Genomic DNA, 16,475 nt, shown 5'->3' with positions numbered 1-16,475 from the left:
TAGCTATTCGTAGGAAGTGAAAACCTGCATGTCTAGGAAAATGCTAGCCCACAGCATACTTTTTATATTGGCCAAGAATGAGAGTGGTTAGGCAGGTATCTATTCCAAACAGTTCCTTGAGTTGCTTTACATATTCATACCATTTGACCCTTCTAAATCTCAGTATTTGCACATTCACAAAATCAGGACAAACGCTATTTGTGGGGCACCAGGGACTCCCTTTCTGCCTTCTCTGTGTAAATACATCATGCTCTGCTGTCCTCACTTCTTCAGATTCTGTCTCTAGAAAGCATGAATATAAATAATGAAAGGGTACCCTTCAGCTAAACATCCATGTACATTAACATCTGTCCCTTAAAAGTCCCACTTGCTAGACTTTTGCATGGAGAGATGCTGTCTGGATTGTGTGAGAGTGGGTTTATTTGCTGTGAGAGAAGCCAGCTTATTACTTGGCAGCTCTCGATCCCTTCCCCAGCTCAACAGCATCATTATTAGTAAATATTGTAGCTTCCAAAGCTACCGAATTTATTCACTGGGAAAAAAGGTTTCCTTCATCAATGTATACCTATATACTTATACCTGTACCTATACCTATATCTATGCCTATACCTATATCGATATATACCTATATACAAATATAAAAGAGTTTCTGTCATCTCTTTACATTTAGAAATCATTCTGTGATGAAATACTACTTTAAGTTTATAAAATGCCTTCCTCCAAATAAATATACTTTATTCTGACATTTGAAAGAGGAGGGAATATAAAAAATATCCTACTTCGCCATTTTGGAAAATGTTGGACCTGAATGAAGTGATTGCTTAAGAAAGGTTGGGTGATTTTCTAAGTCAGTGAAACTTGGTGATTATTTGCTTCTATTATATTGAAGGAAAAGGATGCATTGATTTCTAGAGATAAAAGTAGAAAATGTGGCCATGAAAGTTTTGCTATTCATGTTGCTATACATTCATTTCCTATGAGATAAAATTCATTGACGCTTTTGTGTATTGGGCAATAAATATTAATGAGAATTTTTTTAAATTGCTGTCTTAGAAATTACAGATGGAGTATAAATCATCTTTTTGTCACCTTTGCTTCCCTCCTCATTTCAAAAACTTCTATCTAGGAAAAATCGTTTCGTACAAAAAATAAAGCTATTTAAAGCTATAGAAAAATGTAGTGTATATATATATATATATATATATATATATATATATATATATATATATATATATATATATATATATATATATAAAGTCAGGCACTAATGGTTCACCATATATAAGCCTAGCTACTCAGAAGGCTGAGATCTGAGACCAAAGTTCAAAGCCAGTTCAAGAGAGTTAATTTCAGTTAGCCACCCCAAATGCCAGAATGGAGATATGTCTCAAGTGGTAGAGCATAGACTGTGAACAAAAAGCTGAGAAAGATCACAAAGACCCAAGTTCAAATCCTGATACCAGACCATACAAATACACAAAAGTGCCTTTATGTGCATGATGCAACCAGGCTAAAACAAACACTGAAGTTGTTGATGAAGATAAAGCACAAAAACAAAGTCAATCTTACCGAATTGGTAGGATTCTAGAAAGTGATTTCAGGTTTAGAGCCTCCTATAATTTTTAAGGATCAGAATCACCTTTCACTCCCCATATACCAGTTGTTGCAGTCATTGTAGTTCTGTAGAAGAATCCAGCCCCTGAACTAGGGAATGACTGAAATGTATGTAAGGTAAAATAAATGGTGACAATCTTCATAGTAAGTCTATTTTTATTGGTATGTTTGCTAATGACCTCACCATAACATGCCCAAGCTACTTCATTTTCCTGCAGACTTTACAGATGGGAAAGATGTGTTTCATTTACCATCTCACTTCTCTTTCTTTTAGGGTGTGTTGGAGAGTTTCCTGGGTACCGCTGTCTCTGGAGCTGTGTTTTGCCTTTTTGCTGGTCAGCCACTCACTATTTTGAGCAGCACAGGACCTGTCTTAGTTTTTGAGAGGCTTCTATTTAATTTCAGCAAGTATGTATGTAAATGTATACATTAGCACTGTCCAGATAAAGCACAGAATAACAATCCACTAAATCCAAGAATTAGTCTCAATACTGAGAGGGTAGAATTTATTACCAACTACACAGTCCAGTACTTACCAGGCTCTTCTGTTGTGTTATGTGCCTGCACCTTTCCCAATTACTGTCTTCCTTATTGTTCTGCCTTTGCCTGAGGGGTTGATCCCTGAGGATGGAATCCCCCAGCTTCCTTTGTCCTATGGCTTTCTGTGGAACATGACAGGTCAGGGAGAAAGGTCCGAGTATGTCTATTTTTTCCTTACCATTTTCTGCTTTAGCATAGCAGTCTGGCAGTCTTAGACCCTCAGACTTTAGCCTGGGTCCGGTGTCTCATCAACCCTGGCTCTGGCCCTTACTAGGCTCTGGTAACTCCATTCTTCCTTGACCTTCTCAAATCTAAAGTTAGTATTGGCTTCTTCATGTTGTTTGGTCATTGCCATTCTTTGGTGTACTTCTGTAGTTAGCCTGTGTATTTTGTTTTCCTCAGAATCCCGTTTGAGAATATCATTTCCTGCCATGAATGATCTGAAGTGTTATGGTAAAGAAATGACTTAAGCAAGAGTGACTTGTTGAAACATAGTTTGTTAATTAAAAGGACTGGCTGCTCTTTATTTGGTTCACAGCTCCTAATGCCAGTTCTAACATTCTTTGCTGAAGATAGTTGCCAAGGCTCCCCTGAATAATAACAGATACTACTATGTATCAAGTAATATACTAAGTACATTTTTATATCCTAACTCACTTAATTCTTATAGAAACCTTCTGATATAGGGACTGTACTACTTTGCAGATGAGAAAGTAGGCCAAGAGTAAGTAAATTACTAAATGTTACATCTCTGGTCCATGGTGGGCCTAGGATTTGAATTCCTGGTTTCTGACTCCAGATGCCACATCGTAAGGAATTGCAAGACACTGCCAGTGGACATGACAATAATGACACCAATTTTTATTTAGACATGGATAGATCATTTTAAAAAGATACATTCTGAATTAAGTGAATTATGCAGATAGGTATCTTAGCATGCATTCAAAGTTTCCATATAATTTTATTATTGTACAGTTTTAGAACTTTAATTTCAGAATAGTGCTTATAATAAATACCTCATAGACTTAAGTACTCATCTATGAGTTAAAACTCATTGTGTGCTCAGAAGCAATCACAAGTTAAAAGCAAGAATGAGGATTTAAAACTTTAAAACAACGAATGTTAAGAACATCAGCAAGAGTTTTCTGAGAGCTTAAAGATATGAATTGTAATAATATTGGGAATTTTCTGTAGGTCATTGTTACAAATCCATCCTCTGTTCTAATACTCAGAACATTGGAAGGAATCTTAGTCATGTCAGTTTATAGAAAGAGTCAAACAGTTTTTATATGTTTAAGAAAACATCTCATGAGACAAGAAAGTCTTTGTGGAAAGATTAAACAAGCATGTATTATAAACAGGAACAAACATGCATAACCTTTGCAGAAAGATTTATTGGATGAAATGTGATCACAGCCTCAATCTACAGAAAATGTTTGCTTTAAATAATTGTAGGATAGAGATAATTTCCTTTCACTAAGCCTTTTCTTTTCTCACTTTCCCTTCTGTTTCAAGTAATTTTATTTGAACACAGTTGTAAGGCAAAGAAAAACATTTGAGAAATCATGCTTTAAATTCCTCATTGAGTAATGCAAATCAGCATTATTTTATTCATGATGCTGTGATTTTATTCATTTCCTTCCATTACAGAAGCAATGCTAATGTTTGTTGGGATTCAAACTATTTCATAGGTCACTAATCCCCAAAGTGTGTTCCATCCATGACTAGGCTTATTAAATGATCCATGGAAGAAGCCTTCCATGTTCCCAGTAACCTGGGATGTGCTTTCTGTTACATCTTCCTTTTGATCATCTATTTTGCACTTCAGCACCCTAAATAATCTTTGAGGTTCTTTAGTAAACAACCTTTATCTTGCCCAGATTTTACCATCTTGGGAGATACAGATAAGTCCTTGTTTTGTAGGTTCAGCTAGTCCTTACTGCTCATCACTGTTAGTATTATGCTCACCTTTGGTCCTCGGCTCCACCTGCATCTGGGCCCCCTTCCATTCCTGAAGTTCCCCCCATACAGCTGGCCCCTCCCTCTCTCTGCCCAGACCCACCTGAACTCCCATCTACTTCTCGTCCTATATCTCAGACCCTCCTGCTACCTGTATAGTGACAGAGGCCATGTGCTCCCTCTTGGGGGAAATATGGCTCCTCTAATAAACCTTATAATAATCTTTCTCTTGTGCCTGCCTGGCTCTGTGTGGTCCCCTGAGATGGATGTGTGGGACTCCTTCAATCATCTTGTATAAAAGTTTCTCATCTTTTATTTCTCTTCTTTCTTGCTGCTCTAAGCATACAACTTTAATAATGAAATTCTATTGGCTTTAGTGATTTCAAATCATTTTCATTGAACTACTGAGGGAACATGAAAGTCTCTTAGTTTAGCTACTTTAGAATAGTGTTTAGGTTCTAAGATGTAAGTTTTTACATGCTTCTTCCCCTTGGTGCCCAGATTGATGGTATCCTAACCTTTAATTAGTTCATGGATTTACTTGTCTTCCTGTCCTGTAAACATCAATTCTGTAACACTGGCAATCTTAGAATAAAATCAAGATTGCTATATCTTTCATCTTATCAGGGAAGCAAGATTAGGTGATTGTTTAAAACTTTTAAAATTCTGCTAGCTCAGAAGTAATAAGGATTTTTTCCTCACTCTGACTTTGACCTAGACTCATTGTATGTAAATAGGAATCATTTCAAATTCCTAGTTCACAGCCTTTGTTCGGTAGCATACTTGTCTCACAAGGACATGATGAGGAATAATCAGTAGGGTAATAGACATAAAAGGAACTGGAAAGCAATGGAAAAACTGTATTCTGTAGGCCTCCGAACATTTATAGACGATAACTTTATATTGGTGTATGTTTTGGCAGTGTATTCCAAGAAACAAGAAACACTAACATTAAACCACCTTGAGCCCAATGCAAATCCTGTGAGGAAACCATGCTGTCATTTTTTAAAGAACCAATCAAGAATCAAGAGACTTTTTGTTTCTGTCCAGTTTTGCCATTCAAACCATGACTTGGGTAAATGACTCAACTATATAGTGGGCATATTGGTATCTGTATCAGATATCTGTTGTTCCAGAGAAACAGAACCAATGAGATGCATATACAGAATGAAATTTGTTACAAAGGATTGGCTCACATGATTTTACAGGTTGGCAAGTCCATTAACCCACAGAGCAGTCTAGTCTGGAAACCCAATGTTTCACTTTTAGCCTGGAGGCTGGCTGCTATAGGACCAGAAAGAGGGAGTGTTGCAGATCAAGTTCAATAGTGGACTGCAGAATTCTCTTTTGCTTCTGGAGAGGTTAGATTTTTGTTGTGTTTAACCTTTGTCTGATGAGATGAAGTTCATCTCATGTGTAGGAGATCTGTTTTATTCCAACCACACCAATTTAAATGCTAATCTCCCCAAAATACCCTCATAGAAATTTCCAGAATGATGTTTGACCAAATATCTGGGTATCTTGTCAGCCAGATTGACACCAAAAATAACCATCAAACTATCTAAGGAATTTTTAGCTCCAATACTCTGTCGTTTTTATCTGGTACAGAATCAATTAGTTATAGACCAAGGTCAGTCATTGTCTTAAGCAACAGGCATTCATTCATTCATCCAGCAAGGTTTTGCTGAGCATAGAGGATTTGAATTTTATTCTCAGAGCAGTAGTCATTACAAGGTTTTAAACTGATTAGCATTTTAACATACCATTTTGCTGCAGTGTGGAAAATGGCTCTGAGCAAAACAAACATAGTTACTAGTAAGGATATCAGCCAGGTACTAGTGGCTCAGACCTGTAATTCTAGCTATTTAAACTTGAGGATCCTTAGACCTGAGGATCACAGTTCAAAGCCAGCCTGAGCAGCAAAGTCCCTGTGAGACTTTTATTTCCAATTAAGTACTCGCAAATCAGGGGTGACACTATAGCTCAGAGTGGTAAACCCTAGCCTTGAGCAAACAAAAGTTCAGGGATAAAGCCTAGGCCCTGAGTTCAAGCCCCACAATTGACATAAAGAAAAAAAAGGATACCAATTCAGGGGTTCTTAACAGGCAAAGACTTCATAGCTCAGGCTGGATTAATGGTAGGGGTAGAAGAGATGATATCTTTACAAAAGTTATAAACAACTTGCTAGCAGTTTATCAAAAACATATATCCAAGCCAGGCATGGTGGCTCAAGCCTGTAATTCTAGCTGCTTGGGAGGTAGAGATCAGGAGATTGTGGATTGAAGTCAACTGAGATATAAAAGATCACCAGACTTCATCTCAATCATTGGCTGGGTACAATGGCTCACACTTGTTACTGCACCTGTAGGTTAAGTATTGTGGTATGTCCTGTCATCCCTAGAAGCTCATGTAGAAGTTTTCTAGTTCAGTTCAATCTGGCCTTAAAGCCAGACACTACCTTGAAAAAGCAAAAGCAGAGTACCCAGTATACAAGCTGAGTTCATGCTTCAGCACCACCAAATGAAATAAAAAAACAAAAAACAAAAACAAAAACAGAAAAATAAATCCCATGTCCAAAAGCAAGGTTATAGAACTTCAAGGATTCATAATGTTTGGTCCCTAGTTAAGAACTTACTATTTGCATTTGTTACTCTCAGAAAATTTTAGAAGTTAATAGAAATCACTGCAAAGGGCTCTCCACATCAGCTTAAGAGAATCAATATGAAATTTTAAAGTATCAACCTTAGCTCATCATTTCCTAGTTGTGAATCTGTGAGAAATGGAAAGGGCATTGGAAACAGGCTCATTTGGTTATGGTGGTCTGTTCCATGTTTGCTGAAGGAGAAGTACAGCCAACAAAAGGTGATCACAAAGCTACTTCATACCCATTTTCAGAAAAAGGATGTAAGATTGTAAGCCTTCTCGCCCTACCCATGGAGAGTGTCATGTCTTACTGTAGGAAGGTAACACAGACTGGTAACCATCCATACATTTTCTGTCTGCCCTTGTTGGTGGTGTTTTATCCACAGTGTACTTGATGTCTCATCTGATCCACATGCCTTTTTTAATCTTCTTTCATCTTCCAGGCTTGACCCTTACTTAAGATCATCTGGGAAGTTTGTATACCTTGATTCTTTTCTCCCCTTCAACTTTATCTCCCTTTTAGGATTTGTTACCTCTTTTTTCAAGACATTATCACTTGGTATTTTGTAATATGCATGTGTTTATCATTTTACCTCCTTCAGTGGATTTTGGTGACTTGGGAACAGAACATACTGATCTTAATGTCTTCATTAACTAATTAAAACATTTATTGAATGCATACTAGGTACCAATGTTATGCTTTAAAATTGCATATGGTATAAATTCCATGATTGTAAAGATCATATGTCTTGGATGAAAAGTATTAATGAGCTATCCATAAACAAATGGTATGTAAAGCATTTAATGTGGAATTCTCTCAGACTTCAAGAATAATTCCACTAAATAATAATACAGTAAATCAAATTCTTAAAACTTTCTGAATAAAATTGTGCTTTACATCAGGAGCTAGAGGTGATCTTGTGTTTTTAACAAGAATTCTGTAGTCACTTGGTAATTTTACATTCTCTATGTTTTTTGAAGGAGGAGATTAAACACGATCTTTCTCATTTCTAGGGACCATAATTTTAACTACTTGGAGTTTCGACTTTGGATTGGTCTCTGGTCAGCCTTCCTGTGTCTCATTTTGGTTGCCACCGATGCCAGCTTCTTGGTCCAGTACTTCACTCGTTTCACAGAAGAGGGCTTCTCTTCTCTAATTAGCTTCATCTTTATCTATGATGCATTTAAGAAGATGATCAAGCTAGCAGATTACTACCCTATCAATTCCGACTTTAAAGTGGGCTATAATACTCACTTTTCCTGTGCCTGTATGCCACCTGACCCAGGTGAGAACGACTTACTACTTGCATTTACCCAATATTTGGAGAAAGATAGAAGTTCTGTGCTTGCAGTTTTCAATGTGATGTAATGGTCCTCTGAAGGTGTTTTATTTTATTTTCTCTGAGCAATATCTTACTGACTATGAAGTCTGAGCTATCTTTTGCTAGTGATTTAATCAGGAATTGAATCACTCGGGAACATAAATATAAGCAGCTCAATGCTTTAAAATTACCTCAAACTGCAGTGTTTACCATGGACTATTGTGTACATTGTTCTCCATTTTATGTGGTACATGAGGGGATCCAGGTATATAGTAACAGGTGTATAGACCAGATAAATATAATTATCTCATATTTTACTGCTATTTTTATTGGCATAGGAATCTCTTAGGTAAACTTTGAATTGGTTATTTTAAGCTCAATGAAAGAAATTAAGAAGATACTTATTTTATATAATTTAAATCATTAAATTAGAAAAAGAAATTCAGAAAAGACTCATCTACTGGTAAAGTCGGGCTTTATAGTTAACTCTACTAAATAATAGAAAGAAATGAAAAGAAAAAAAGAAACCTGAGAAAGGAGAGAAAGAGAGACAAAGATGAAGAGAGAGTTAGAGACTGAGCAGGGAGATGAAAGAGGGCATAAAAAGAGCATGTTGTGTTATGTTGTGGCAGCATATTTCTATTTTACAGTCACAAAAGACATTAAAGTAATTTCTGGATGAGGAATGTTCTTCTATACATCCTAACAATTTAACATTAGTCTTGCCAAACCTAAGACAAGATCAGAAATTTTTCATAAAAGCAGTATTCAGCTTGACCTTTGAAATATTGTCATGGAATACTTTATCATCAGTTTATCATCTGAGACTTTTGGACAAGGGTTTGACTTCAAGAAAAGTTGCTTTAGTGGTATAGTGGAATGAGGGGTTATATTGGACAATCAAATGACAATTATGTAATTAGCTACCTGTCAATTTCCCTTAAAGTAAAAATTGATTCATGGTCACACTTTTTGAGTAAAGCTCCATGGACCAGAAGTCCAGCAGTATTCTGAGGGTTGTATAACACAAATATGAACACATTTACATTGTATCTACTTTCCTTGTGGATTCTGAGGGGAAACCTTGTCATATTTACAGTAAAAGAAATATAGGGCTTGGAAGGTGACTCAGTGGTAGAGTGCTTGCCTTGCATGCATGAGGCCCCAGCACCACATAAGCAGAAAAAAGCCAGAACTGGCACTGTGGCTCAAATAGTAGAGTGCTAGCCTTGAGCTGAAGAGCTAAGGGACAGCGCCCAAGCCAAGTTCAGGTCCCGTGACCAAAAAATAAAAAAATTTAAAAATTAAAGAAAAATACAGACAGTGACTGGATGCAAAAATAAATGCTTATGAATGTAAAAGACAAATAAAATGCTATGAAGAGTTGTCCTGTTTGTGGGAGGCTAGTTAACATGAATCTCCAGAAATGCTGGTGGCACAACCTATTCTTCTCTGTCCCCTGAGTGGGCAACAGAGCTGCACTGAGCGATCAGAGCTAGTGATGACAAGATAGAGCATCTTGGACTTCATGCTTACAGTTTCTTTCATCTGGTCTAAGGAAAATCAATACACATTAGAATCAAACCCAAGCTTAAAAGCAAAACAGAGGTACAAAGTGGAAATTTAAAGATTTAGGCAAACATGTGCACTGGAGAGATGTAATAGGCTAGTGCACATTCTAAGATATGTATTGACTTGAGGTATTTCATTATTTATTTATGTATTTGTTTATTTCCAACTAACTCTCTCTTGTTTCTATCTCTTGGAGTTCATTTCATAGAATATTATTTTTATGATCACCTGCACATAGCTATTGAGCCTTAGGTATTTTATAATTTATAAAGTGCTTTGAAGAGAATAAGCATGCAATTATGACAGACAGTATTATTAGAATCAATTAAATATACTACCCCAATGAAATACAACTATGAGGAGTTGTTCCTGCAAGAGAAGAAGATAAAATCCATGCAGCCGGGCTGGGAAGGTGGCTCAGTGGTAGAGCGCTTGCCTTGCATGCTCGAGGCCCTGGGTTCGATTCCTCAGCACCACATAAACAAAAAGAAAAAAGCCGGAAAGTGGCGCTATGGCTCAAGTGGTAGAGCGCTAGCCTTGAGCTGAAGAGCTGAGGGACAGCGTCCAGGCCCAGAGTTCAGGCCCCACGACCGGACCCAAAAAAAAAAAAAAAAAAAAATCCATGCAGCCATTCACCCTGTATCCTCAAGGAAATCCCAATATTGAAATTATTGGATTTACATGCCTACTTAACATTCCTTTTGAGTTGCTTATTTATATTTATACAGACTATTTTAATTAACACTTACTAATAATAAATATTATATAATTTATTACCAGACATTATTTATTAACAAATGTTGTTTGCTATTATTTTAAGTAATTAATTTTAGTTATAATTTTTCAGAACTTAATAAAAGTTGTATAAGGGGGTTAACATGTCCATCTAAGTGTCCAGTGCTTCTTTATTGGTCATTTCTGTTATGCTCTCCCAACCCATCTCTTCTCTCGTCCCAGACTCATTTCACATTTCTGACCTTCTTAATCACATTATATGTCTTGCTTATTCTTGCTGTATTTGTATCTTGTTTCCTTTTACATTAATCCACCCCCTCCTACTATAAATATTTATATGATTATTTATTCATGAAATGTTCCTTATACTGAATTATTAGGCAGGATGCGTAATTAACTACCAAGGTTTTCTACCTCTCAACTGTGTTCTTTGAGGTGTTCATAAAGCCGGATGAGAGTTTTGTCAGCACACCTGTGATACACAAAAAGGTATACATAGTGTTGCTCCCGTCCCTACCAGAGACTAATGGAAACTTCCATTCATCCTTTTAATTGGATACAGGCAGAAAAGGAAATGTGAAACCAAAGAAGACATACCAAATGTGCTCATGTAATTTTTCTTCTGGGACGGATCTTTGTATTTGAGAAGTGATTACACCAGTTTGAACCATGAATGAGAAGTGCAGGCTTTCCCTTTGACCAGATTTCTCCAGGTTGTTTAGAAAGTCTATGGTAAATGACTTGAGAGTGCACTCAGAAGCACTAGCGTTCCTCTTCCCCCTGGATAGCACCAGCTGGGCGTTAAAGTAGACTTTGAAGTCAGAAATCTTCTATTGAAGTTCTGGGTTGGCTCTTGCCAAATATGACTTGGGCAAGTTCCTTTCTTCTACTCAGATAGTTTTGCTTCACTTTCCTTGTGTTGCTTGTTAATTATTTGGGGGAGAGAGTGGACATTTAAAAGCCTAATTAGTATCTTGCCCTTAGAAAGTTTCTTAAAAAGTCAGAATTTTTTTTTAAACCTGTTTAGGGTCCAGACTTGAACAGTGCTTAATCACTCATTTCACAGCAAATTACTTGATCTACTTATTAGAATAAATATCCAAAGAGTAACCCCTACTTTACTTCTTTTTTATATCCTTTATGAAGTCAGAGTTATTATGACTTTTTAAAAATGGCTTGGAATTAAAAATCAAAAGAAAAAAAACCCTTTTAAGGGCTGCAATTAAAAGATTAAATTGACTGAGGCATCGTTTGCAGGAGAGAGAAAAGTGAAAAAGAGCAAATTTTTCACTCAGTGTCTGTTAGCTGCCAAACAAGTTCACATATTCTATGTTGTGTAATATTTACAGCAACCTGGAAGAGGAGATACTATATTACTAATGGAATTCAAAGATTTTGAAACCTAGCAATAAATTAATCAATTCAGTTCATGTGTACACTTCTACTTGGTGTCAGATGTGAAATCACACTCAGAAGTACATGTTGGTTATGCTTTATCACACCAGCAAATATCTACACCGAAATATTAGTAATGAATTGGGACATGATGAGCTTTTCTTCAACTGGACATTTTTGCTCTCATTTTGGGGTTTTGAACTGGGTTATTTTCTCTTACACACTTCTGCTGTGAAGCTATCAAGGCAGGGTGGGAAGTAGACAATCTTTGCCTCTGCATTCAGTAATAGTTCTCACATTTCTTTTTTTTTTTTTTTTTTATTCTTTTTTTTTTGCCAGTCGTGGGGCCCGAACTCTGGGCCTGGGCACTGTCCCTCAGCTCTTCAGCTCAAGGCTAGTGCTCTACCACTTGAGCCACAGCGCCACTTCCAGCTTTTTTCTGCTTATGTGGTGCTGAGGAATTGAACCCAGGGCCTCATGCATGCAAGGCAAGCACTCTACCACTGAGCCACCTTCCCAGCCCCCCTCACATTTCTAAGATAAAAGGATTTTGGTGTTAAAACCATCATGCCATGGTTTTTGAATACTAGACATTCATAGAAAAGCCATGAATGTCAAACTTCCTGGCTAATTTTCTTCTTGGTTTTGGTGTAAAGCTAGACAGATGACTTGGGAACCAAGAATAATTAGTGTAAAAAGGGAGATAAGGTGCATTAAGAAATGGGAAATAAATGAGAATAGGTTTCATGAAAGACAAAATATATTGTGGGTGAAGAGCTTTCTTGATGATTAGTGACCTCGGCTTTTATTTCTATAAAATCACATCTCAGTTGTCAGGATCACGGCTCCATCTGGGATGGTTGCTGGTTCATTGTTACATACTGTTCCAGTGTTCAAAAACAAGTCATCCATGCCAGCTTAAATATTATTGACTCATTGATTGAATTATTATACTAAGAGTGCATGTTGTGATGAAAGGAAGTCTTTTGTTGTTTTTAGAATATTTACTTGAGCTGTGCATGGAACTGCATTACTCCTTCCCTTGCATTTTTTTTTAAATTCTTTTTTTTATTGTGAGTATACCATACAGAGGAGTTACAATTACATGGACAAGATAACGAGTACATTTCTTATCAAGCATTGTTGCCTCCTTTTTGTTTCTCCTTCCCATCCCTTCCCATACTCTCCCCCCTTCCCCACCTGATCCTCCCCCAACCCCCCACCAAAGTTGTTAAGTTCGTTTTTTGACATAACAACTTGTATATCTCATTGTTGCAATGGGTCCACCTGTATCCCTAGTTAAACAATTTGTTTTTTCCCTTCCCCTCCACAAATTATACCAACATCAAATACAGTGAAAGCATAGGTTATACCGTGGGGGAGGGACATACAAAGCAACAAAGAAATCATCTTATAAATATGTTAGAAATAATTGCATGAAGAGAAACAAAAACAAAAAAAAAACATTTGAATACTTATCTTGGGGTTCATTCCCCTAACATCAACTTATCTGATCTTTCTGCTTGACTCAGACATATACTAGTTATTGCAAATAAGGGAAACCATGGGATAAGTTTCATGTCAAGAAACACCAAACTGATGTAGACAGATTATAACTGAAAGCTGTTAAGGTTATGTTGAACTATAATATTATCCCAAAGTGTTGAATGTATAAAAGAAATATACAATCATTAGTCTGAAAGGGTTTTGTAAAACATGTTATGAAAATGCAGATATCCATTTGCTCTTTTGCAAACCACAAGCAGGTATTACCTCTATGGGTTGGTTTTTTAAAAATCTCTTCTAAAAGTAGCCTTTAAAAGAGTGTGTGTTTTCTAAAGAAATGTTCTGACATTCTAGAATTTTTTTAAGGGAAAGATATTAACTAGGCTTTACCACAAGCTTACCCAAAAAATAAAAAACAAGAAAAGCATGATATTATAGACAAATACAAAATACTCAAAACTAGATTTAAGGGGGAAAAGTTTAAGAGTTTAGTTGGTTATACTTGAGTATTTATTGCAGTTATACTGACTAAACACTACAGAAAGGTTGTAGGCCATACATACTCATGTAAAAAAAGGCTGGAAGTCTGAGAGGCAAGGTATTCAGGTCTTCTAAGAAGATTATAGAATTCATTCAAAAACCTGAATGCTGGATCTCTTGTAAATAGGAAAATGAATATGGACACCCTTTCATCTGTTTATCCTGTCTTCTCTTTTCTCTCCTTCCCTTTGTTTCTTTCTCTTTCACACATCAGCAGAAAGTTACTGGAGATCTGTTTCATTACTTTTTAAGAATTGTGCTATTTGCAATGAAGTAGAATATATGCATTCAAGTTGATGTTTCTTATAAGACATTGTCACTTAAATATTACTAGTTATAACTGAATGAACAGGAATCCAACTTTCATTTGACCTAGACTTTAGAAATAAGTTCCAACTCCAGTATTATTGTTAATTTGCGTAATGTGTAAAGGTTGTGGTGATTCAATGCTTAAGGGTACATTAATATTTTAGGAATCATCAAAATAAATTTTCTGACCAGGTGTTGGTCTTCTATCTGGAAGAGAAAGCCTTGCTAAAAATGTTAAATTATAAACGCAAGAAAAATAGCCTTAGGGTATAGACACTGTATTGTTCATAGAAGGGATATATTTTATTGATTTGTGGCTGACTGTTGCAGGGGGAACATGCTTAATAATAGATGAGTGGTTAAGAGGACTAAATCCTGTCTCAGGCACCGAGTGTGTCACTGTATGATTTCTGTAAAAGGTAGCCTTTCCCTTGGCTGTAGGAACAGGCTAAGCGATTGGAAATAGCCATGGCTTCTATTTTATACCTCTACTCCCAGCATGAGGAGGCTTCCCAGTGATCCCAGATGATTGTCATGACAGTATAATTTCAATATCATTTCTCATTGTAGAGCTTTTTGATTAGCCTTATATGATGCACCTATAGGTTATAACCACTAAAAAGGAGTGAATTACCAGTTTGTGTCACCTCAGGTCAAATAGGATGGTCATTATGTGTTGCAGAATTAGAAAGCTCATGAAAAGGAAAAGAGGAAGTAAAACATAATCCTATTTTTCTTCCATGAACTGTGTATCACGGTACATAAATTTCACTTTTATTGTATGCAATTCTCTTGCTATGAAGTAGGTTTAAATAACAGAATCATGGTAAAACCAATAAGAAAAAATTCTGGTAGAGCATCCTTGAAGCTGGCATTTGTGAAAGTCTTTCACCAGCATAATAGATATTCTGTTGCTCATGCTTATGTGGTATTTGGAGAAAAACATCAATATTTGAAATACCCATTATTTTAGTTTCTTTTTATGGTCCTCACATATATTTTAACTTTCTACATAATGTTTGTAGAAATCAGGAAAGGGGAAACAGTGAATCTGGATTATCTCCACACCCAAACTTGTGAGGAATAGAGCTTAAAAATAGCCTACATGAACTCAGGCCTGTAACCTATATACTAATAATGGCTTATTATATATAGCTCCTGCCTATAATTCTAGCTAATTAGGAGGTTGAGATCTGAAGATCATAGTTTGAAGCCAGCCCAGGCAGACAAATCCACCAGACTCTTGTCTCCACTTAAGCAGCAAAAATCCAAAAAATGAATAGAGTGCCAGTCTTTAGTTAAAAAAGGCAAGCCAGAGCATGAGGCCCTAAATTCAAGCAGATTAGGCAGATACAGACAGACAGACAGACAGACAGACACACACACACACACACACACACAAATATTCTACTGGAATGTGCCTAGTCATAGAACATCTCAAGCACTATTCTTGGTAAAAAAAAAATACTTTTGAAACAAAGAAAACAACAAAAAAAAGTGAATAAAAACTTGTTAGTTATGACTGAAAGAGTATCACCTAATTCCTTACTTTGCCCAGAGTTCTGCTGGTTCAAAAGCCATTTTGAATGTCAAGGTATAGTGAGAATAAAGAGGACGAATGAATAAAGAGGCTGCTGATATTCTGTATGCAGACGGGATGCCAGTATTGAGAGGGTGATGTCCCCCTCTGTTGTCCGCAGCCAAAGCCATACTTTATCTCCTGTTCTTTCTGTCAGTTTCTCCCTAAACAGAAAGGAGGAAAGGCCAGCTTAAAGTGGAAAAGTCACAGATACACTTTAAAATTCTAATACTGACAAAATGCATTTCTTTATTCCAGAGTAACAGTGAAAAGTTTGATACACGGGGTGGCAGGAGAGGAAGGGGACAAGAAGTGAAAATCCAAATAAGGGAAACTGATCTATCTGTGGAAACTCTTGAGATCACATATAAGATACAGATTGTCCTGGTGATTATTGGCTAAATCTAAATTAGCCAAATTCTTGGAGCAAAGAATATCTCTTTGTCATAAGCCATGGTGTTGGACAGACAGTGAAGACAAGAGTGCAGTGTTTTGGCTTTTCCATTTGACCTTTCCGGTATCTTAATTAAGGATATTGCAGATTCTATACAAATGGATCCTTCAGCAGATGGTTGCCAATGTATTTGCATAGTATATGTCTAGATTCCAAATGGTGACCAATACCTTTTGTAGCCAGAGCTTCCAGTTGTAATTGATCATTTTCTTATCAGTGAGCCTAAAGAAATTTAGTTTTAATCTCATTTATGGACTCTGCTATACCCTGCCAATGGATGTTTATGGAAATGCTTTTTTATTATATT

The 16,475-nt window shown here is 36.5% G+C and overlaps 1 protein-coding gene across 3 annotated transcripts in view; it reads left to right on the top strand.

Moving 5' to 3' along the window:
• Positions 1-16,475, top strand: part of Slc4a4 (solute carrier family 4 member 4) — a 366,043-nt gene that overhangs the window by 272,453 nt on the left and 77,115 nt on the right. For all 3 annotated transcript variants that reach the window (XM_070012959.1, XM_070012960.1, XM_070012961.1), the window contains exons 13-14: positions 1,889-2,022; positions 7,771-8,042. In XM_070012959.1, coding sequence (XP_069869060.1) covers positions 1,889-2,022; positions 7,771-8,042 — 406 coding nt within the window. The remainder of the gene's footprint in view (positions 1-1,888; positions 2,023-7,770; positions 8,043-16,475) is intronic.

This window comes from Dipodomys merriami, unplaced genomic scaffold (genome assembly GCF_024711535.1).
Source record: "Dipodomys merriami isolate MVZ:Mamm:240054 unplaced genomic scaffold, mDipMer1.0.p SCAF_9, whole genome shotgun sequence".
NCBI lineage: Eukaryota > Metazoa > Chordata > Mammalia > Rodentia > Heteromyidae > Dipodomys > Dipodomys merriami.
The sequence above is the reverse complement of the archived record's forward strand: the minus strand, read 5'-3'. Positions and strand labels throughout refer to the sequence as shown.